The sequence below is a fragment of the Monodon monoceros genome, unplaced genomic scaffold, assembly GCF_005190385.1.
Source record: "Monodon monoceros isolate NGI ecotype Baffin Bay Population unplaced genomic scaffold, NGI_Narwhal_1 Super_Scaffold_5, whole genome shotgun sequence".
Taxonomy (NCBI): domain Eukaryota; kingdom Metazoa; phylum Chordata; class Mammalia; order Artiodactyla; family Monodontidae; genus Monodon; species Monodon monoceros.
The window spans coordinates 48,961,464-48,986,281 of NW_021703782.1; the positions used below are offsets into that span (position 1 = coordinate 48,961,464).

Sequence of the window (24,818 nt, forward strand, 5' to 3'; positions counted from 1 at the left end):
TGTAAGACTTTCCTAAATACAATAGTAGCATTTAAAACTTTTCAAAATTGTGTATATTAAAAGTATCCTGTGCAACAGAAATGAGGGTACTTTTCTAGCTTTCTTACAAACAGGCTTTGATTTTTCATGGGTACAAAATTTTAAAGTTGGCGTAAAATATTATTTTGTGAAACTAATAGACTTGATTGTTTATAGGCATCAACTAAACAATCAAATGCGTCATCTGATGTTGAAGTTGAAGAAAAAGAAACTAGTGTTTCAAAGGAAGATACTGACCATGAAGAAAAAGCCAGCAACGAGGTGTGTTTAATTTCTCTTGCATTCTAAACCCATTTTGTTGCAAGGAAGAATTGTAAAATGAGTTGATTGTGGCACAGTAGAAAGCAATCTTTAAAGTAGTTGAGTAATGAATGGGAAAATATTAAAGGCTTATTTCCTTGTGTAAATATTAAATATAGTATTGTAAAATAATTTTTGCATCTTTAAGATGCATGGATATTTTTATTTGAAGTTACTTTGCTGTGCAAAATATGAGGTACAACTGGGAGAGTCACTTACTGTTTGTTAGGAATATTTTTAAAGTGAGGTATTGTTGGATGGATGTACGGGAAAGGATATTGAACCGAATTTTTTAAAACCTAGATTTATTTCCAACTCTGTATTTGATTATCTGAGTGGGGATACTCATTTAGCCTTTCTAGGCTTCATGAAGTTGTTACTTGATCTCCAGAGTCCCGACCCTCTTAACATTCACAATCCTAAAACTGAGGATTCTACTGTAGAAAGAGTGTTTTGTAAATTTAAATAGACAAACCTCCCAGTGTACGAGCAAGTGTGACTTTTATATTTGATCTGACAGAGGAAAGCTTTTTTCTTTTTAGGTGAATATACTGGTGATTACTTGCACTTTATAATGAATTAATGTTAAGACTTTTAATGTTTATAATTTCAAAGGTCAGAGAAGCAAAACAAGTTTCCATAGTACTTTTAGTGAAATGTGCTTGTGATTTTTAATTTAAGAAATTTTCTTTCAGTCGTGGCATAATTATCAATTTCATCTGTTGTGTTTTGTTTTTTTTTAAGGATGTGACTAAAGCAGTTGACATAACCACTCCAAAAGCTGCCAGAAGAGGGAGAAAGAGAAAGGTAATTCTACTGCTTAACCACAGAGATCTTAAAAGAATTTTTATTTTAGTTGGATTGAGGGAGTGTAGATAATGAAACAGTACCATTTAATTTAGACCTAGCCCTTCACTCTAAGTCCTTTAATTTTTTTAAAGGATAGGTTATGTTGTTCACTTATCAAAGCTATGTTTCTTTTCTTAGTGATACAGCACCCTTAAGTTGAATGGTATACAAAATAAAATGCACCAATTTTCATTCCTTTTAATGATGCTGTCTCAAGTTTTCTCTATAAAATGGATAATATATATACTCATAAGACTGTTGAGAGAATTAATGAGTTAATACATGTAAAATATTTATAATAAATCCTGGTACATAGTGCTTTGTAAGTGTGCATTATTATGTTGTTATTACTTTACAGCATTGTTGCATGAAATGAGAGTATGTGACAGTTTAGGACAAAGTACCTCTTATGCTTTTAATTAGTGTTTCTTCTTCCCTATGTGAAGTTTTGTTCATCACACCTTTTTCTGACCTATTTATGTCTCAGACTGTTATTATATGACAAAGCTACAAAGAAAACAAGAGTTCAGTCTTTAAAAAAAATTTTTTTTGTAGTATTCTGAGTTCAGTGTCTTATAAGGAAGTAAAATGAAAACAAATAATTACAGTGGCTTTCTATTCCCTGTGGGGTGTGTGTGAAGGGGCTATGATAACTTTAACAAGATTTTAAAAGATAGGCAGAATTTTAGTCAGGCAGATGAAGGAGGAGGAGAGGAGCATGTGAGGCAATTACAGGGGCATAGGGAGAATTTTGCTTCAAGCCATTTCCAGTATTGCATTTCAGTATTATCAGACCATAAAGTTTGAGGGAAACAAGTACAAAAAACCCCAATATGTTACCCTGAAGAACTTGGAGAAGGGGTGGGAAGCCATTGAATCATTTTAAATTTCAGGTACTTCTCTTTTTAAAGCAGTGTGAATGATGGGGATTGGACTGGAGCAGTGAGACCAGTTCACTGATAAATTCATTCAGAATTTTGGTCCTCACTTCACTGGCCCAGACAGAAAATCAGCAGCAAATAAGGAAGATAAGGTCTCTGTACTTACTGAACTTATATTTTCATTGAGACAGACAATAAATACATAAAACAAGAGAATTAAAATGGGGAGTTACGATTGGGACCTGGTAACTAAATTATGAAAGGCCTTTGTAAAGAGTTAGCATGACATTTTAGTGGTGTAGATGAGAGAATTTTAAGAGCACCTAAGGAGGTAAAGTTAATAGTTGATTGGAAGTGGGTGTGAAGTGAGGGGGAGGTATCTAGGATGACTCAGGGTGTTGGCTTGGATGACTAGATTATACACTGAGAATGCAGGAGATGTTTTGGTAGCAGAGGCATGAGGAGGAGAATGTGAAACACCTTTGAGAATTAGACTGAAGATACATATTTCTCTGACACCAAAGGGGGGAAAGGTAGAAGTTACAGTTGCAGTCTCTGACATAAAGATAGGATTTAGATAGGTAGTCAAGGGAGAAAGTTTACTGAGAAGAACGCAGAAAACCAGAATCCTGAGAGATTATAATGGCGATGAAAGGCTGCCTTGTAAAATTATGGCTGAGAATGAACTGTCAGGAGAAAAATCTAAGAGAGGATATCAAGCTGAACAAGGGAGGAGAGAATTTTAAGAATGAGGGTGTGGTTAGTAGTATCCTGATGCAGAAGGGGTCCAATAATAATTGACAATTAGGATCCCCCAGGATACCTTAAGGTCAAATGGTAAGAACAGATGAAGTAGGTTAAAGAGTAAAATGTTTAATGTTGAAATTACACTGTGCTTTTGAAATCTTTGAAGGGGAGGAGAGAGAATACAGCAACAAGGATTTGCATGGTTAAGGGAGGGTGTTAAAAGTGGAAAAATATAATAGAGGCTTAACACTTTTTCTTTGCGAAACCAGGAAAGATCAAAGATGTGGAAAGAGTATAAAATTACTGTAAGTTAAGAATAATGCTGGGTGAGAGAAAAGGGAGGACACATTTGAGGGAATTGACTTGATGGGAAAGAGATGGACATTTCACCTTTTTTCACATTGAAGGGAAGGATGGGCAAGACTATTACAAACTTCTAGGGAGACTTGGAAATTAAGGGACTCCCTTTCTGCTGGCCTCAGTCTCTCCCTTCTCCCTCACCAAATTCAAAGCGAGACTGCATGTGTGGTGTAAGGCAGAAAGAAAGGATTGAAAGTTTATGCTAGAGAGAGAAGGAAAGGGCATGATAAAAGACAGGGTAAAGGATTAATGGATGGCTTTGAGATCACAAATGAAGTTGCATAAAATGAATGCATGTTTGTATAATGTTTTTTCAGCAGGGCTCAGCGGCAGGGAATAATAGAGCAGGGAAGGTAGAGTTTTATAGTAGCTCTGTGTTGGAGATTTGCGGGACAGGTGCAGCAAAACGGGAATGCAGATGAATGTAGTTCCATGAGGTTTTTGAGGGATGGGGGGGACTTTCTGTAAAGTCACGAAGGGAGTAGAGCTAGAAAGTGGGGTAACAGATGGGGAGAAAATTTGTCAAAGGCTTAGAGGTCTCAGTGAGATAAAGTAAAATATGGAAGAAATTAATCTAGAGTCAATATTTGCATTTGAGATATTTAAATATATATATATGAAATAACTTAATAGTCCTTTCTCTAGATAAACTATTTCTTTGAGTTAATATTTTCACGAGGAATGGTTTTGACTTGCATGATTTTGCTGTAATAGTCAAGAATATATGTCTATGGAAGGGCTGTATTTTTGCTTTGTATAGTGTTTATTTATGGCATTAGTTATTGATGACCTTGTTACCTCTTATTGGTATCTCAAAAAGATTCATACCTGTAATTCTTATGCGACGTCATGATTTATTTCCAAAAACTGAAAGTGTAATTGAAGAGGGGATTTTTTTGCACTGAAGAGTTCATCAGTTTGATCTGAATTTTGGAGAACTTTTGCCCCCTTAACGGCTCACCCTCCTAACTCAGTAGAAGAGCTCTCATACAGTCTTGGGTTCTCAACCTTTGGTATAAAAACAGATGCCCGGCTCCCTACTCCAGAGCTATCATCAAATCAGGATTGGGGTGGGGGGTGGTAGGTAGTCTGCAAGTTCCTAAAATTAGAAATACAACTTGAGCTAATGTTTTGGAAGCAATTTTTGTAATGTTCCTTGAGAACAATTCAAAGGTTACCTTAGATGAGTTTCTTGACTTTTAATAATGCTTTGAATATACATTATTATATTGCAATTACAAAGGCAAAAATAATGTTTAAAAACTAAGAAAGAAATGGATAAATGCTCAGAAGTGGGATTGCTGAGTCAGATTTGCATATTCTGTATTGCTGATATAATGATCAGAAATGTATTACCAGTTTATTGATTTGATCACCATTAATCAATATATGAGTAATTCTCCACATTCTTACCAAAATTGGGCATTACCTCTTAAGTGTTTGCAAATCAGATTGTTGATTAAAAGATTAAAAATAATTTTTATCAGTAAGGTTGGATTATGCAAGTTTTGGCATGATGCTTTATTGCCTTTATTTTTATTGAGGTAGTTCAGGCTGAATTCTAAATAATTGGGGGTGGGGGAGCAGCTCATAGTAGTCCTCCCATTCTTCTCTTTGCTATTTATTTTCTCTCTTTTTTTTTTTGATGTTGGGGGTAGGAGTTAATTAATTTATTTATTTTTGCTGTGTTGGGTCTTTGTTTCTGTGCGAGGGCTTTTTCTAGTTGTGGCAAGCGGGGGCCACTCTTCATCGCGGTGCGCGGGCCTCTCACTATTGCAGCCTCTCTTGTTACGGAGCACAGACTCCAGACGCAGACGCGCAGGCTCAGTAGTTATGGCTCACGGGCCTAGTTACTCCGCGGCATGTGGGATCCTCCCAGACCAGGGCTCGAACCTGTGTCCCCTGCATTAGCAGGCAGATTCTCAACCACTGCACCACCAGGGAAGCCCTGTTTTCTCTCTTTTCGATTATGATGTTATGTTTGCATTTCCTTTCTAATTGGTGGTTATTAACCTTTGTTCTACTCTAATGCTTGAATTGATTAAACCGATTCTCGTTTGGGGCTATTGTCTCATTACCCTGGGGCATTATAGTTTGCAAAGGGTCATTGCGATTTCTTTACAGTAGTAAATCCTTCTTTATGGAAAATCAGAATAACTCCTAGGGAAGAACAGCAGATGTCTCAGTTCAAAAATAAAACATGTACATATTAACAAAGTTAAAGAATGGAAATATCAGCAACTGAATTTCTTGCCTTTTCTAACATTAATTTAGGTTGTACATCCTAAGTACGCAATATAAAGTGTTAGCATTTTGAGATACTCAATGAAAGTACGTTTATAAGCAGTGTGTGGGTATTACACTGTAATTACATTATACTTTAACATTTTGCATCAAGAATATTCATTTTATTTTTATAAATGACTTTTTTAGGTTGAGAATATCTAAAAAGTTTTTGTTTCCTAGAATTACTAGAATTATAAGCTAAATTTGAGGATATCACTCTGATGAGTTAACTGTTGAAAAATAATGAAGATCAATATATGTTATGCTTGTATTTGAACTTGTTATCCTGTAGTGGCACGTTTTTGCCATTGAACTAAATTTGGAATGCCTACTATGTGCTAAATAAGTTAATTTAAATCTTTGTGATTCAGGCAGAAAAACAAGTAGAAACCGAGGAGGCAGGAGTAGTGACTACAGCAACAGCATCTGTTAATCTAAAAGTGAGTCCTAAAAGAGGACGACCTGCAGGTAGGATTATTAATGTTTAAATAGCTGGCTTGTGATTAATATTCTAATCCATTAAAGTGTACCTCAGCTACTTTGGAATAGGGGAATAGGTACTTGGTTATGTGTAATATATAAATTCCAAAGGAGATAAACATTAAGGTTTCTGCTCTTTGTAATAAAGTATTTAAATTTGAAATAACTGCTTGAGACTTTTTCATTTTCTGTTTTATCCCCATTACATTTTCCTTTAATAGCAGCAAATGAGGCTGTGGTGAGATTTAAAATCCATGAATGATGGGTTTATTTTACCTCTTACTTTAGAAATATTAAGCTTTCCAAATGGAATCATAATGAAAACAAGAGAAAAACAGCATTTGAATAATCAAAGCTATTAAATTATTGCATTCTTCCTTTATTAGGGCCTGTACAATATGCAGATGTCTTCAGCACTGCCTATTTAAAGTATTTTCCTAATTTGGCAAATAGGAAATAGTTTGGAAGGATCTGTCTCTAATACAAAGTAAAACAAAGAATATTAGCCAAGATAGAGCCAATTTTTTTTTCTACTTCATAACATAGGATTCTGTTTTCTTTCTTTTTTTTGGCTGCGTCTGGTCTTAGTTCGACACACGGGCTTCTCTCTAGTTGTGGTGTGCGGGTTTTCTCTCTCTAGCTGTGGCATGCAGGCTCCAGGGCTCCTGGGCTCTATAGTTTGCAGCACGTGGGCTCTCTTGTTGAGGTGTGCTAGCTCCGTAGTTGAGGCACGCAGGTTTAGTTGCCCCGCAGCATGTGGGACCTTAGTTCCCTGACTGGGGATCGAACCCGCATCCCCTGCACTGGCAGGCGGATTCTTTACCACTGGACCACCAGGGAAGTGAAGTCCCATAACATAGGATTCTTAATGAAACAGGATAAAATGAGTAATACCCAAAAAGAAAACAATTTACCTAATTTTTACTTTGGAATTTAATAGTGTAATGGATCACATTAATGGTGTTGTTAGAAAATTCAATGAATTCTGATAACAAATTTTCAAATATGTGAGCATACATATACAAATAATACTGTAATATGTATTTGAATATAAGTGCTGCTATCTACTATAAAGTTGAATTTTGTGACATTCCTATTAAACAACAATGAAGGATGTTCTTTTAAGCCCTCAGCCATACTAAGGACAGATTGAAAATACTCTTGATTCACCTCCGTAAATTTTCTGCTGTTAACTCATTTGAACCACTGGAGAGGATATGATTTTTAAAACCTAAAGTAATTGTTGTTATCTGTTAATAAACTAATATTCTTAGTATATATCATTTGTAACTTTTATATGTGAGATCTACATCATAACGGGAAAGCTGGTAGTTACAAAATTTTTTTTCCTGTGAATGTCAGCTACAGAAGTCAAGATTCCAAAACCAAGAGGCAGACCCAAAATGGTAAAACAGCCCTGTCCTTCGGAGAGTGACATGTGAGTATAATTAGTTATGCAGTAAATGAGACATTTCACTTTCAATATGTATAAATTTCTTTGCATTTTTACCAGTTTTATTTACAGGGTGTTCGTTGCTATTACTATTTTGTATTTCTAAGAATTATGGGCAAAACAGTTGAAAAATAGTTTTCATTATGTAAAAAGTTAAAATTGATAGGGAATCAAGAAAAATCTGATACGATTATCATTTCATTAATCTAAGACATTTTCTTGTATATTAGGATATAAGATACTTGGATAATGCAGGGTAAAATTTATAATAGTTCCCTTTGTTTAAGGGAATTTTTAGACAAAGTATTTTTGAAGCAATTTCCACAAATCTTGCTCTTCCAGAATAATCTTTATTTAAAAAATAGTAACACTTAACATTATTTTTGTAAATTTAAAGTTTTAAAGTATTTTGGAATGATAACTAGTTACTAACAAAATAATCTTTTTTTTCTTGCCATCTTTCTTTTCCATTATGGATCTTGTTTGTGTTGGATTTTCTGGGTAGAAACTTCACCAGCAGGAATATGTATTTAGACAAAGAGGGCAAAACTTTGTAGCTATTGTGTTTAAAGATTTTATAGAAAAGGCTTAAGTGAGTATGTCATTTAAGAATGGATTTTACAGTGTTTTGAATGAAAATACTTAATTGGAAATTTCAGTTATAGAAGTGTTGGTACTTTTCAGCCAATATATGTTTAAAGAGTTTTATTTTACTGCCAAGCTAGCTGTTTAAATATTCTCGAAAATAGTGGCCAAAAATTACAACATGGTTTTTACTACTATAGTGAAATTAAGAAATTAGGTACATGCAGGTGAGTTTATGTTTTTAAACATACCAAGTAAATCTCACTTATCTCCTCCCTAAGATGTCTTCTCTAATAAGGGCATCAAGCATCAAGTCTAGGATTTTATGATCAACATAAGGCCTTGATCTAGAGACTTAGGAGCTGAAACAGATTATCTGCTCCCCTCTCCCTTTTGTATATGCACATTGATCTGGGAGGGATAGGGAACCATAATAAATATTCCCAAGGAGATTAAGAGGCACACAGCAGTCATTGTTCCCCAGGAAATCTGTTGGGAAAATATTGTGAGATCCCCCTGTTTTAGATAATAAGGAATATTTCCTTGATTAGGTCCGTCCCAATTTCCCCTGAGAGTATCTTCCTAGTCCATTTCTCTCCATGGCTTTTGGCTGATTCTTGGACTGGAAAGTATTAACCCTCCTTATTAGCTGAGCAGCTTTCTTATTCTGCTTTCATACTTCGAGTTGGGCCCAAGATTCCTTTTTAAATCTCCATTAGTTTCTCTTAATGCAGCCTAGCGTCCCTTTTGGTAGTAATAATACTTTGTTAGCGTGTGTCTGTTTAATTCTAGTCAGCTTTATGTGCTGTGGTTTCACTCATAAGACTTCTCCAGACATGATTATCTTTTTATACTTAACTAAAAGCACTTTTGAGTTTATAGGTTTTCCTGAAAACCTACTCCCTGGTTTCTTTTTCATAGAACCATTTGTTCATCAGAAGGATCAAGGTATCCCAATTTGAATTCTTAAGGAAAGGCTGGCAACTTTAACAACCTTGATTGGATCTTTGACTCCAGTCTTTTGTCTGAATTTGAAAATCTTTTACTGGATGGAAGTGACTTTCAACACTGAAATGCATGGGATTTTTTTCTCCTTCCTCTGTCGTCCTATTATTTTTTAAACTTACCTCCTTCTTGAAGTACCCTATCAAATTTATGTTGATAACAATCAACTCAAAATGCCAATATTCTATCTTGAAACCTCTTCACCCAGAGCCACAAGTTCACTGAATAAGTTTTCTCTCCAGTTATCACAGATGACAGTTTTACCCATTGTATAATATGTTAGGGTTTCAAATGCAAAGCAAGTGTCAAACGTTTTAGGTTTTGATGATGGACAACCCCAAAATACCAGTAGCTTACAATATTTATTTTTCACTTGTGCTATATGTAGGCTGGGCATTGGCTGTTATAGATACTGTCAGCTTTGTATCTGGGCAAAAACTCAGTGGAGTGTAGAGCACAACTATATAAGCTCTTCTGAAACTTAAGCTCTCCACCATGAGAACAGCGTGTATCTGCTAGTGACAGCTTCTTTGCTGTGGGTCCTGAAATGACAAGACAGTGGATAGAGTCCAGAAGAGCTGAAACCATCTCATAATCCTCATGTGAAGTAAAAATATTTGTTATAAGCCACTGAGATATTTTGGGTTGTGTTTGCATTAATTTTTGCTATTAACATGTATTTATAATTTTATTTATAACATTTTAATATGTTTCCTATTGTACCTTGACCTATTGAAAAGGGAATTATCACCATGAGGTCTGTTTTTCATGGAAGATGGTAAGGAGGGAGGACCATTGGGAAAAGACTTAATTGCAGCAAGCAGTGACAGTTACGTTTATGGGAGTTCTCTGCTTTGACACTGTTTTAAAAACTTTGAAATAATAATCCCATTTCTTAAAAACTTAACGATACACTTAAATCTACCTTTAAAAAAGAAAAACAGCTGCATGGTATTCCACTGTGTATGTATCATAATTCTTAAAAGTTTATTTCTTGTATGGATACATTTTTTTAGACATTGTCATGTGTCGTTTTGTACATGTGCAAACGTATTGGTTAGAATACATTGCTAGAAGCAGATTTACTGGGTTAAAAGGATATTTTTAATACCTGCCTCTTTGCATAGGGGGTAACATTTTGGGGGAGGCAGTTCATCAATATCTATTAAGAGCCATGGGAATGCCTTTTATATTTGATTCTCTGTTCCCATCTCCACAAAACAATCATTATTAAAATATTTGCCCCCTTGTGGAAGTATTGAATTAAAGTTAAGTGATTTTACTTTCCTGCTTTTTCTTCCATTGATTAAAAGTAAAGGATGAAACCTATATAACATTTAAAAATAAACATAGCCAATGGTGGTTACGTGACAAAAAATTTCTAAAGAAATAAAGTGATTTTTTTTTTCTTTTCCAATTTAATAAATCTTAAGAGTTCAAGGAAGCAGTTGTCTGGTAGGTCAGTGGATTTGGAATTGAGATATTGGGCTATTTGACCTTTTGCACCATCATTTTCTCATTCGTTAAATGGAATGGGTTGGACTAAATGATCTGGGGTCCTTTCCAGCTTTCAAATCCATTGATGTAATTATATAATATGTGTAAGTCTCAATGAAATTCCTTGAACAATTTAATATTAAGGTTAATTGGCCATATATTTTACCATTATATGTGTCAGTTGGGAGCCTTTTACATTGCAAAGCATATTTCTTTAAATTTTAAAATGACCTTATTTCACCATTACGCAGTTCGATTCTGCAATTGTGTTTTTCACCATTACGCAGTTCGATTCTGCAATTGTGTTTTTCCCAGCATGGCTACTTTTATAAATATGTAGAATATGAGCTCCATAAAATCTAGGCATCTTACACGTCTTATACACGGCTGTTCCCCAAAGTCAAGAACGGTACCATGGCATATGAGATAGTACTCAATATTACTTTTAAGTGAATGAGCCACATTACAAAAAACATGGAAAACAAAGGGGAAAAAATCACTTTTCTATTACCCTAATGCCACTGTAATTTTTCTATCTTCTAACTCATATTAAAAGGATGTTCTTTTCCTTTTATGATTGGTTGATAATGACACTCCATTATATTTTACTTAAAGATATTTAAAATTTGTTTTTAAATAAAAAACAAACTGCATGTAGCTTATTGTTATCCAGAGTACTTACTCAGTTAACTCAGAGAGGTGGCTGAATGACAAGTACTAATGATACATAAAAGATTATTTTTCATTGTTGTGCCTGTGAAATAGGGTAACTGAAGAAGACAAAAGTAAGAAAAAGGGGCAAGAGGAAAAACAACCTAAAAAGCAGCTTAAAAAGGATGAAGAGGGCCAGAAGGAAGAAGATAAGCCAAGAAAAGAGCCAGATAAAAAAGAGGGGAAAAAAGAAGTTGAATCAAAAAGGAAAAATTTAGCTAAAACAGGGCTTACATCAACCTCTGATTCTGAAGAGGAAGGGGATGATCAAGAAGGTGAAAAGGTAGAACGTTTGCATATCAAATAAAATATTTGTTCTATTTTTAGTTTCCTATGTAGTTCTTAATCTTTAGGAAAGTTTCAGTATCTTTATGAAAGTCTATAAATGTGATTAAAAGTTAAAATGAATTTCTTTACCTTTCTGAATAAACTTGAATTACCTGTGTTAAAAAGCATATTTGAAACTTTATTGTACATCCTAAGTTTATCTTACCTTTTCACAATTACATGGAAATTAAATGTCGCATGATAAACTTCCAGTAACCCCACCTACCTATTGACAGAAAAGGTAGGAAAGTAGCGAATTAAGCCAGATAGGTTGTGACCAGTGAAGACAGATGTAAAAAGGTACATTTATACATAGATTTTTATTATTTACCTCAATGAAATTCTTAACACTTCAGGCCTATTTAGGGTACATTTTATTGGTGGTACTTTATTTGAATACAACAGCTGTTTAGGAATTTCATTAAAGCTATACGTTCTTTTCTGTATAAAAACACGTTTTGTGTATAGCCTTGGAATTCTACAGATCCAGGTTGTATAGGCCTTTCATTTATGTTTATCTAATTTATTAGTACTTCAGGACCCCAAAACTAAATTGGGTAGGTTGAGCAGGTACTTGTCAGTAAACAGGTACTGAAGTCAAAGTCATAGTACAGAGGCAAATAGCCTGCGGTACTTCGTTTTAACTCATCTTAACCAAAGCATATCATTCCTATAGCAGTGCAGTAAATAATTATAAATCCCAAAATCATCAAGGGGAAAGTTAAATTTAGATAGCAACAACATGTAATTATGAGGGTTTTATTTAAATTAGTAATTTATTCATCCCTTAAGAAAACTAGTTGCTTCTTTTCTCCCAAGAGTATAATCATAGAAGCATTAGTCACTGACTTGATAGTTAACTAAAAGCATCCTAATTCTCAAATAAAACAGAAGAGAAAAGGTGGAAGAAACTTTCAAACTGCTCATAGAAGGAATATGCTGAAAGGCCAACATGAGAAAGAAACAGCAGAAAGAAAACGCAAGCAAGAGGAACAAATGGAAACTGAGCAGTAAGTATTTTCTTTTTCTAAATTTCGATTTCTTTTTTTAAGCTAGCATGAAATGTTTAAACAATAGAATCTCGTTTTCCAGACTTTCTGAACCCTTTTAAAGAAGTGACTTTTCCAGTGTGTTAGAAAAATGTCCTCAGTATATGATAATCATGTTTCAGGCTTCATTCTTTTCTGAGTAAAGAGGATGAAATTTACTGAGATAATCACCCTGTGAATTATTTTTAATTTAAACTGAAAGTGCAGATAGGGCTTAACTGTTATAGTGGCTTTGTAGAAAATGTCCTTATCCTCCACTATTTTCTTGTATAATATTAAATAGAGAACGATAATAAATTGGTGGAGAAGGAATGAAAGAAATACCCATATTTGTCATACCACCAGCAGCCCTCCCCCAGAAGACCAGCAAAAATAACAAAGGCACAGTTGGAAACCCAAGAAGCCAGTAAAAGAAAATTTAAAGGCTGACAGGGTTTGCATTAGATGTGTGCAATATAAATCAAGTTCAAGCTAAGAAGTTTTGATACCTGGAGACAATATACTTACCATGGGGAATTTCTTTCCCCTTTAAGTTTATTCTATAAAATAATTTTATAAGAGGGAAAATAGCAATGCCAATGATGATTAGGCTTCATGTTTATTACATTTGTTTTCCTAGTTATCTTTAGACTGTCACTTCTGAGTTCTTTCTCTGAAAGGCCTTTCTTTCTTTGTGAAGCGTCTTGCATTATTCTGACTAAACTTTGTTTTTTTTGTTGTTTTAGTGAGGAGGTGATTTTAAAAACATGCTCTAGGTCACTAAGACAAACTTAATAAAAACCAGTGAAATTCTTAAAACTATTCTTAAGTAATTTTGTACTTTTTTTATATATAATCTGTAAGCCGAAAGTCTTTCTTGATAAGTATAGTGTTTGACCATCTGCTTTCTTAGTTATTTTGGAGGATATATAAGCAGTTTTAGCTACTTGAGGGAGTAATTTAAAAATTGATCTAAAGCTCAGAAATGTTACTCCCTTTAATGTTAAACTTTGACCATTTATGTAAATACTAGAGTTATTTTTTGTTACCTATCCTTTCCTGTCCTTTCACTGAAAAGTTGTTGGACTGTTTGTTGCTTTTAACTTTATTGTGCTCCCCAAATTAAGATATAAAAATAGTTGTTGCTTAGTAAATCTAGCCCAACCCTTCTTCAGTATCTCAGAGTTAATCTTTATGTGTTTCAATTTCTTTTTGAATGTCCTCCGAATGTAACTTTCTCAAATTCTAATATTTGTGTTTTCTTTCCTTCTCCTGTTATTACAAAACTTTGTACTTGGACAGTTTTGCTCTGTAAAGCATTTCAGATGCAGCTTGTATGAAATGCATTATGCAAAATAAAGTTTATTGTATTGTATTCCCAGCCAAACAACATGTAATCTACAGTAATAAAAAATATATCTCATTTTGGGCTCAAAGCATTAATCCAGTTACTGAAAAGAGAATACAAGTGGAGCAAACAAGAGATGAAGATCTTGAGACAGACTCATTGGACTGAATTTCCCCCTCCCCCCCCTTGATGGAAGAATGTTCCAGATTCTAAATTGAGGACTTCATTAATGGCATTATTACTGTGTTAATGATTGTTAAAAAACATTTCCTGTAAGATACACACTACATACTAAGGTCGGCCATCATTCCTGTTAAAAAAGTTTTTTACCAAGCTTAAAATGAAGCTTTGTGTTTGAAAGTTATAATAAGCTCAGATGAAGATGGTGGTTGTACATTATTTCATTTAGAAAATATAAAAATTCATTTTGTTTTGAAGCTAGGTGTTAAACTGGAGTAGCTACTACACCCCCAGAGAATGGGGCAGTTGTGCCCTTCCCCTTGACATTCCTTTGTTGTTCAGTTCTTTAGAAGATTAATCATTGTTTTTTAATCCTGAGAGATTAAACAGTAGACTTGTTAAGAAAACAAAAATGAAACTGTAACCAAAATTTTAAAATAAAGTTTTTTAAAAAAAATACCTGATTTTTAGATATTTTTTTGTTCTTGTCTATCTCAATTGGTTTATTATAATAGGGCCCGAACTCCAAGTCAAGGTACTAGAAATTATTAAGAATTCATTTTTAAATGGTTATTTTTGTGATTTACAGTAAAATGGTACCTTTTCATTTGTGAAATGGTATGTAAATGTTAGTGAATGTCATTTAAGTTTGATACATTGGCACAAAAAAAATCCCACTCCATTTTAATCTAGTAGTATTATAAACAGTCTATTTAACCTTGAAACTAACTTTGAACCCCTCAAATTATCTACCCTTGGGAGATGTGGGAACAATTAAATCAGTCTATTTTGACGTGCTATTTTAAAAAATAATTGTGATGTAGAATTCATGAAACATACATAGGCATTCTCTTCCCACTATGGCCTGTTTATCCACTGACCCTAAAGTTGGTCTTTTAACATTTAACACAGTATTGTTGGAACAAAATTTCACCGAGGCAGCCATTAAAATTTATTTGTAATGCCACTGAAAAATTAGATTGTTAGATTACTTTAGCATGTTAATTTTTACGTTTTGAGTTTTGCTTATATTTATACTAATTAATACTAATGTGGCATTACCGAGTTCTACAAATTATAGTCAATTCCTTGTGATCTAGGCCACTGACTATTTTAAATTAAAAAAATTTTAACTTTTACATAAGGGATTGTGGGCATTTGGTAACCAGTCGCAAAGTTCCAATGTTTTTGAAATATTTGTGTTAACATTTGATAGGCAGAATAAAGATGAAGGAAAGAAGCCAGAAGTTAAGAAAGTGGAGAAGAAGCGAGGTTAGTTATTTCACTTTCTAAGATGTATAAAATTGTATTCTACACAGAAAGGAAGTTTTACAGACACTCAACTGTATAGGTTTTGAAACTGGTCATTTTATGTTCTTACCTCCAAGTACACATTTCACATCCCTAATGGATTCTATATACCTTGCATTGTTTTTAAGTGTTATCAGGTGAACTTGCTAAGGAGTCATGTTTATTATTTTACTGCTCAATATATGATGAAGTTAAATTTTTATAACATGGCCTAAAGCTAGATGTTTTACAATTTCTGACAAATCTAGTTTCAGATGGATTTTTTAGTTTTGGTTAAATGTGTAAGGATGAAGCAGTGCCTTAAGGATTGCAGAAGAGGAGTTATTGGATGCAGGCTGGTTTTTTTTAGCAACATGCAGCTAGATGGTGATTCTTTGCTTATATGATGAATGTTGGTTTCCTAAATACTAAAAATGGCAGATAACTTCTTAATGATGTAGGCAGATTACAAAGAACATTTTTATAAATTTACCAAGTCTTTCCATTATAATTTGCTTAGATTATACAAAAATACTGGTTTTGGAAAATCTATTTACTGTGTTTCACATTTTAATTTATAGAAACATCAATGGATTCTCGACTTCAAAGGATACATGCTGAAATTAAAAATTCACTCAAAATTGATAATCTTGTAAGTGTTTAATACCTCATTTAAAAATACAGTGCTGCTTTTATAGCTTCATATTTTATTTTCTCACATGATTTTATAAGTGTGTAAATTTGAGATAACAGACTATTACTGGTTATTTTGTACTGCCTTGTTATTTGAGATTTTAAAAGTAATCTCTAGAAATAGATTATATGGGTTGTGGTAATTAACAGTTACGAAATTACTATTTTGTCATGAAGGATGTGAACAGATGTATTGAGGCCTTGGATGAACTTGCTTCACTTCAGGTCACAATGCAGCAAGCTCAAAAACACACAGAGATGATTACAACACTGAAAAAAGTAAGTGATCTTGAGTCATGTGGATTTTTAAAATTTCCTCATTATCACCACTTAAGTAACATTTAAAAAATTAAGAAAATTATATGTTTTGTTTTCTCAGATACGGCGATTCAAAGTTAGTCAGGTTATCATGGAAAAGTCTACAATGTTGTATAACAAGTTTAAGAACATGTTTTTGGTTGGTGAAGGAGATTCTGTGATCACACAAGTGCTGAATAAATCTCTTGCCGAACAAAGACAGCATGAGGAAGCAAATAAAACCAAAGATCAAGGGAAGAAAGGGCCAAACAAAAAGCTAGAAAAGGAACAAACAGGTATGTGGTAACTGTTCGATGGAACTACCTTTAAAAAATGGCTTCAATATTTAATCCTGTTAATACCTTATCTATATTGAATGATGAGAAAGTCTCATAAAGCGCTTAGCAGAACATGATCAGCCTTAGCTTCTGGGTTTCTTTTTCATCAAGTTTAAATTAGTAGTAGTAGTGGTTGCTATTCTTTTGCCATTTAAAGTAGGAAACATTTCTAACCTACACAGATAGTCGAGGGAAATGAACTTCCCATGTCCCCATCACTCAGCTTCTGCAATTATCAATACATGAGCATTGCTTTTTTATATCCCCATCAAGTTTCTCTGTGACACCCCTGAAGATTATTTTGAAGCAAATTCCAGATACACTATTTCAATCATAAATATTTTAGGATGTATATATGACAGACGCTTAAAACAGAATCCATAGTTACAGGCATACCCCACAGGTTTGGTTCCAGACTACTGTAATAAAGTGAGTCACATGAGTTTTTTGGTTTCCCAGGGTGTATTAAAGTTTTTTACCCTATACTGTAATCTGTTAAGTGTGCAGTAGGATTATGTCTAAAAAAACAATGTACATACCTTAATAAAATACTTCGTTGCTAAGAAAATGTTAACAAATCTGAGCCTTCAGTGAGTCATAGTAGTAACATCAAATATCACTTGACCACAGATCACTATAACAAATATAACAAGAGTCAAAAAGTTTGAAATACTGTGAGAATTACCAAAATGTGACACAGAGAAGTGGAGTGATCAAATGCTGTTGGGAAAATGGTGCTGATAAACATGCTTGATGCAGGATTACCACAAACGTTGAATTTGTAAAAAAAAAAAAAAAATGCAGTATCTACGAAGCACAGCAAAGTGAAGCGCAATAAATCGAGGTCTGCCTGTACCATTAGCCACTTTCCCCAAAATTAGCAGCCTCCGCAATTCCACATGCTGAAACATCTCAGCAGCAGCTGCTTCATGTAGAGAAAATGTTCCAAAGGAGCTGAAGTTTGTTACTCACTTATTAGGGAATGATACAGGTCTCCTTAGAGATTTGTTAATGAAATAATATTTACCGGGAAGCCCTCATTTTGTCATAAGAGACGAAATCATGTTAATTAACTACTTTGCCACATTTTGTTGTTAAATACAAAATCTTACTGTGATTCACACTGCTTTTTCTAAGAACTAGAATAAATCATAATGCTCCAGAGTTGTACCACCCTTTCGTGTTCCTGATAACAGTAACAAATGGAATAATCAGATTAGTAACCTACTTCTTATATGGATAGATACGTGTCATAACCCCATTTCTTATCGTGCCTTGTCTACCCAAAGGATTACAATGTAATTTCAAATAAAATACAGTAGTAGAAACTTTGGGACTATGTTTTGTTTTTGATTTTGGGTCTAACAGTTTTTCCATTGAAATCTTTATAAAGGTTCAAAGACTCTAAATGGAGGATCGGATGCTCAAGACAATAATCAACCACAACATAATGGAGACAGCAATGAAGAAAGCAAAGACAACCACGAGGCCAGCAGTAAGAAAAAGTGAGGACATGTTTTAGTGGGTTGTGATGTATGTTTTAATTTTTAAATCACATTGCTGTTCCAAGGTTATTTGTGTAAGGGATTTATTTTCATCACTCACTTCCTGAATTCAGGATTCAAGACGCGAATTAAAATGGCCAAGCCGTAAAGAAACTTCGCTTGAAATTAACATGCCACTGCATTCAAGGGAATAGAGCAAGGCAGGACTCCTGTTAAAAAAAAATATTCCTTGGACTTCTTCCACTGATAGCACCTTTAATAATGACCCATGTCCATACTTCTTGAATTTTGACAGGATACAGAAATTAGATCTAGAATCATAGGCTGTGTTGTATTATCATACCCACTCTAAAATAACTAGGTATGTAACCGTAGTTATCCAAATCTTGGCTTGTCCACCGTACACTTTACGGACTTGGAATCAAGCATCCTTTAATTCTGAAATTCAGGGAAATCTTGTCCGTGTGTATATTACCCTCTCTTCTTAAGATGTATAATATGTTGGTATCACAGATATAACACTTTCATGTTCTTTAAAGAGAATTCATTTTAAAGCTGGAAATGGTGGGAAAGGGCCTGGGCCATGATGCTTCCCTGAGTTATTTTGCTTGATGTGCATATTACTTTGTGAAGAAGACACAACATGGTAAAATAAAATTTTGGACAGAAGATAACAATTAACAATAAGTCACGGAAAAAATTCTTCGGTGATTTTCAAAACAAATGCACAGATTTAATATCTTTTTTCCTCCTGAGGAAAAAAATCCTAACCCCAGTTGTCACACCTTTCTTTCCCCCTTTTCTTTAGGCCATCCAGTGAAGAGAGAGAGACTGAAATATCTCTGAAGGATTCTACACTAGATAACTAGGTTGACATACCTGGAATATAAAGAACATTTGAGAAGTTTGTAATGGTTTTCATTCGAAATATTTAGACTGCTGAAAGTTTTAAATTTTTATAAGCATAGGTTTTGATGTTTAAAACTTGTTTTGAGGGAGAAATCTCCTTATCTTTGTTTAAAAGTGACTAAACATTGCTGATTGTACTTGTGCAGTATTAACAGCTACATTATACAGTAAATGTGAGGGAAAGTCCATTTTAGGAAATGTTAAACTGCTTTTCCAGACATTGGTTGTAGTATATTTTCAATTAGTGTGTGTATGTAATTGATAGTAGAAAAAGGTTACATTTTTAAAACTGCTACTTGTATAAACCTTTCCTCTTTTCCCAAATACTGTGGGTTTTGTGCATAGTTTTTACAAATCTTGGATTTACCAGACTGTCTTTTCATTGTTTGTGGGTTTTGTAGAAGTTAATCATTTTTACGGTAGATAAAATGTTACTTCTATACAAGTATTCACTCCCTCCCTTTTATCAAAAGTTAATTTTAATCGCAGTCTACATTGTGCTACATTATCCTGCTGCTTTGTAACAATGTGTGGTCTGTATGCCTTTTTGTATGACAACTAGATATCCAACTGACGTTGAACTGTTCTACGGGGTACAAAACTCATGTTAACTTTTGAAGGTAATTTAGTTTTGTGGCTGGGAATTCAGTGAAGTCACATGAGATTCCTGCAGCGTGCAGGAGTATATATAGGAATGAATCTGGCTTTAGGGTTCAACCATTTACGATCCTTTACAGGCACTAGTAGCTGAAACTGAAAACTAAATGATAAAAGTTTATTTTTGAGAAATGTCTCGAGTTTCTGAATTTTTTTAAAAGTCACACATTAAAGAAGTCACTAAGTATTTTTTTAATTGGAAAAAATGCAATCCATAATGCTTTTGCAGTAAATAAAAAGTAAATACTATATAAGGAAACTAACCCATTTGAAAACATGGCTATACCAGAAGGGAAGTTTTATTTCTATGTCATACATGTGACAGGATTGTAAAAAGTGGAAACACAGTAGACAAAAGTAAAGGAGTTGTCTGTATATTCATGGATATGGACTAAATCAGGGTGAACCAAGGTTAACACAAAATTTAAGGGTAACTTAGCATTTCTAAGGTATTTTGAATACTAGGTCAGTTGGTGGTTTGCAGTAGCTTAAAAGACACTTCTCATGTTTAGAAACTGAATATGGGGAAAAGGCTTAATTACCAGTGTTTGCATGTGACATGCATCTTATGCTTTGACCTCTCAGGTAATTGTTTTCATCTACAGATGAAAAGTTTGAAACATTTCAGTAATTGGGAGTTTTGCTTTTGAGAGGTCTTACAATGGAACTAGGACCCACTGTTTTGAGGGAACTCTTGCTATTATATCTGTTTGGTCCTTAATACAATTTAAATTTGGACAGATTTATTCTAGTTAAGCCATAAGTGTCAACATGTAAACTTGTTTTGATTAAAGAATTTTTCTATCAAAGTCTACTAGTATATTACTTCTTTGCCATTTATAAAACTGTGCTGGAATTCTGGATTTGTTTCCAAGAGAGTATACTTGGTCATAGAAACTGTATTATTTGGGGACACAGGGTTACTAAAACATAAGCTCAAAATGCTAAAAATAAAGGAAATGTTATCTTTTGGTTTACCCTTCCTTTTTTTTCGGTGACCCAACGGATCTATATAGTTTTACCAAGAAACCACAAACTATTCAAATGCTGGAGAGAAATATAGTAGCATTCTGATTATTTATGTCTGCTTTTATGGGCTGACCTTGCTGTATGTAGCCAGTTGATTCATGTAGCGTTAAAACACTGTTGCCTTCTCTTCACCCTCATTTCAAGAAAAAATTTTTTTGTCATAGGTTGATTCACAGATAACTACTGTTCTCAGAACTCTTAAGAAAAAGTCATATAAACAGGTATCAATTTTCGGGAGCACTGGCTCAATTTAAATTTGTATTTGACCAAAACTACATAGCTGAACAAGCCAGTAAGAGATACTTTAAATGAGATAGCTAGCCCCAACCCAAACGTATTTTTTTTAATATATAAGCAACATCTCTTTTGTGATTTTTTTTTCTTAACCATCAGATAACATTTAAAAGAGTAAGTTACACATGACTTGGCAGAATCAGTTGTTGCATGTTTTCTCAGCTGCTCTAGAGAAATTTCAGCTGTATCATCTAAATTGGAGAACCTCAAACAGCTTGACTGGAATGATTTCAAATAGTAGGATGACAGATTTTATCCAGTTTTTGCTGATAAATTGATTGTAGCGTACCCATACACACTTACCTGGTTAAAGACGTCAGGTCAAGATCAGGTCTGCCATCTAATCCTGTACAAGAGCAAAGGCTTTTACAGGGCTCTGTGAGGGCTTCACTAATACAACTTATCCAGAGAAAGGATCTATTGGAAATAGCAAACCCATAATTACATATTAAGAAATGGAGAAGCTGCTATATAGTCCAAAAATGTGTTCACGTATTTATGCCGTGTAATTTTCCAACCTCAGAGATGACAGAGACACTGAAATTTGATTGGGAGAAAGGTCAAATTATCCTTAAAGGATACTGAAGCCTAAAATAGGTATTGCTTTTCTAGGTAATCATTTTGTGCCTGTCCATCCACTAGTATATCAAAATTTCATTCATTTCTAACTACAGAGGACGTTGACTAATAAGTTCATAACATTTTCATATTTGGCTTTAGATAAAATGTTGACTGTAGTTTGTCATGTGTTTAAAACTGAATTTTACAGTTACAAAATCCCTGATTCAAGACATCTTAAATATGCCTACTTCAAGTTAGGGGTTTCTTTTGAACTCAACATAGTGGGAGACCTGTGTAATTGATATGCAATACATTGGCAAGTTCTGAGAATAGTATGGTAGGCCTTTAGACCTCACCAGGAAATGATAATAGAAAGGTATCTGAGCCTTTGTAACTTTGGTGAAGAAGTTAACCTTAAGAACCAGCAGAAGAAGAATCTCAAAGAAGAACAAAATAAGAATTTCAATAGCAGTAATGTTTTAACTGACAGCCTTCTTTGCCAGTAAAATAAATTGATTGGTACGACACATGGATTAATGCTGCTTTATGACAATCCACTTTCTGGAATTTGCTGTTTTGAGATATGAAATGATGAAAATAAAGGTAAACAGTCCCTTCCATACTAATGGAAGACCTATAAGGAATGCAGTTTAAAAATAAAGGAAGCAAAAATTCATTTTTACCTGTGGAACTTTAAAGAATTAGATAAATCTTTGGTTTTCCAGCAGGATTTTCAATCTGTTCTAATTCAGCATCATTGGAAACATGAAGGTAAACATGTAGGCAATAACAGCCAGCCAGCCATGGAGGGACCTCTTATTTCCTTATGCTGATTTTCTGGTGTATTGATTGAATCGGTGAATATGACCACCGCTAGAAACAGGTCCTCGTCTTCTACAAACCAATCGACTTAATTGATTTACGTGGCATTTAAGTCCATAAAACATTTCACTGTCAACCTTTTAAACACATAAGACTTCATCAGTTTTTGATTTATATAGTAAATGTTCTTAGCCATCCAGGGAAAGCGGAATCCAGCCGAATTTAAATATAACCTAGAAGAGAGAACGCGAAATTTAAGTGCAACACATTTAAAATGTTTAATTCTGTTTAATATTTGTCCAGCATTCCTAAAAGTATTAAACAGAATTAAATTTTCCACCAATAAAGATTGCCAGAAAACATTTCAATATAGGTAGCTACAATTTTCTCTCATGGATCTAGACCTCAGAATATATCAAAGTTTCCCTTTGGCCCAGAATAAGAATAGGATAACTAGAGTATCATAATCAGAAGAATGAAGAGCTGGGATAGAAAAACAATTGTGTTCTTGCATACAGGATGCTGTGTATTATTGCCTAAGAATCATGATCCACAGCTAGCAATCCAAGGGATCTTGATTTCCCATGTCCATTCATTGGTCATATTAGATAAAATCTATTCCTTTAAATAATGAAAATATTAAATTGACATACATTTTAAACTAATAGCATTTGTGATTCCAAAACTTCTGGTCAAGAAAGGAAGCTTCAGTTTAAGTGTTACTTCTGTAAGGTATGAGTGTATACTCAAGATCTTTATACATTCGTTATTCGTGTAGTGAGTCTTTCTGAAGTGTTAAGTGTGCCTAGTTTCTACCAAAACAAAACCTAACATTACAAAAGCGCTCAGTGTAAGATTAAATTACACAATAGCTACTCTTAATATTGTATTTATTAAATAAGCTGCTTTTATTAACTTCTCCCTCGTTTTTATTACAGATATTTGGAGGATCTTTACCTTGGAAGCCTCATGGTACAAGGTGTAGCGCTCACATTCTTCAAAGAATTTTCAAAACACTTCCATCACTTGATGTATAATGATAGATGAGCAAAAAGCCCTCTGGACAAAGAGTGAATAGGCATACTACAGACTGGGAGAAAACCAGAATACTTGTATCTGACAAAGGATTTGTACGCAGGATACATAAAGCACTCCTACAAATCAATGAGACAACTCAAAAATGGGCAAAAAAGCACTGAATAAAAACTATGCTTTGGAATATTAAAATAATTTAATATATTTCAAAACATTTAAATACATTCAAGTTGTTTAATAAGACCTGTGATTTGAACTTTCTTTGCTGGGGTGGTAACTTCAGCTGATGGTCTCAGGTAGATCCTGCTCCTCGTGGCATTTCTTGGAAGTAAAGGGTACACATTTTGATATTAACTAAAGGTTCCAGGATCAACATAAGGATAAGCGAGGAATTCCCCCAGTTTGTTGCCTTCTGAATCATAGTGGAGCATTCGGAAGCAAACATCACAAAAGAAACATGGGTCCTCTGGTGCAAAACTGTCATTGTTCGTCACCCATCTGTAGTTAAAAAAGAAGTATATTATTATAATCGACTTTTTCATGCTTTAGTATGCTGCAGTAGTTATGACCTGTAATAATATGTATACATAACATTCCCACTATTGCCTTATTTTTGCTTATTTATATAGTCCTTTATATAATTTTGTATACACATGTATACATAAGACATATCGCTACCAATACCCTACAAGGCAAAAGGACAACTACATTCTGAAAGACTTCTCCTTAAAGGTAAGTGGAAAAGAATGTAAATCCATACTTGAAAGCATAACATACTTGCCACGACATACCTATCCTTCAAATAACTGTTAACATAAACACAAATGTTTTCTTCTAATAGGCCATCTTGAAAATGCATAATATTAGATATACTACAGGTTTGATAAACTTTTTTTGCTTAATCTTTCTAACTGGTAAATTAGTACTGGTTAACTTGAAAACTCCAGCTTTTATTTTTTTAACATCTTTATTGGAGTATAATTGCTTTACAATGGTGTGTTAGTTTCTGCTGAATAACAAAGTGAATCCGCTATACATATACATATATCCCCATATCCCCTCCCTCTTGGGTCTCCCTCGCACCCTCCCTATTCCACCCCTCTAGGTGGTCACAAAGCACCCAGCTGATCTCCCTGTGCTATGCAGCTGCTTCCCACTAGCTAGCTATTTTACATTTGGTACAAATCAATGCCACTCTCTCACTTTGTCCCAGCTTACCCTTCCCCCTCCCCGTGTCCTCAAGTCCATTCTCTATGTCTGCGTCTTTATTCCTGTCCTGCCCCTAGGTTCTTCAGAACCATTTTTTTTTTTT

At 34.1% G+C, this 24,818-nt stretch overlaps 2 protein-coding genes across 5 annotated transcripts in view; one reads left to right on the top strand and one right to left on the bottom strand.

Annotated features, from left to right (window-relative positions):
- PSIP1 (PC4 and SFRS1 interacting protein 1) overlaps positions 1-23,658 on the top strand; it is a 41,927-nt gene extending 18,269 nt beyond the window's left edge. For 2 of the 4 annotated variants that reach the window (XM_029202023.1, XM_029202024.1), the window contains exons 5-16: positions 196-300; positions 1,084-1,146; positions 5,834-5,930; positions 7,305-7,380; positions 11,248-11,476; positions 12,412-12,530; positions 15,293-15,348; positions 15,948-16,018; positions 16,237-16,338; positions 16,439-16,652; positions 18,088-18,199; positions 23,410-23,658. In XM_029202023.1, the coding sequence (XP_029057856.1) occupies positions 196-300; positions 1,084-1,146; positions 5,834-5,930; positions 7,305-7,380; positions 11,248-11,476; positions 12,412-12,530; positions 15,293-15,348; positions 15,948-16,018; positions 16,237-16,338; positions 16,439-16,652; positions 18,088-18,199; positions 23,410-23,518 (1,353 nt within the window). In that variant the 3' untranslated portion in view covers positions 23,519-23,658. Of the gene's footprint in view, positions 1-195; positions 301-1,083; positions 1,147-5,833; positions 5,931-7,304; positions 7,381-11,247; positions 11,477-12,411; positions 12,531-13,930; positions 14,526-15,292; positions 15,349-15,947; positions 16,019-16,236; positions 16,339-16,438; positions 16,653-18,087; positions 18,200-19,007; positions 20,575-23,409 lie in introns of those variants that run through there. The other 2 variants (XM_029202025.1, XM_029202026.1) reach the window with 2 other exon arrangements.
- A 25-nt stretch (positions 23,659-23,683) lies between these two features.
- The window catches only part of SNAPC3 (small nuclear RNA activating complex polypeptide 3), a 46,122-nt gene continuing 44,987 nt past the window's right edge, over positions 23,684-24,818 (bottom strand). Inside the window, exon 9 of the mRNA XM_029202027.1 lies at positions 23,684-24,004. Within this exon, the coding sequence (XP_029057860.1) occupies positions 23,857-24,004 (148 nt within the window). The 3' untranslated portion in view covers positions 23,684-23,856. The remainder of the gene's footprint in view (positions 24,005-24,818) is intronic.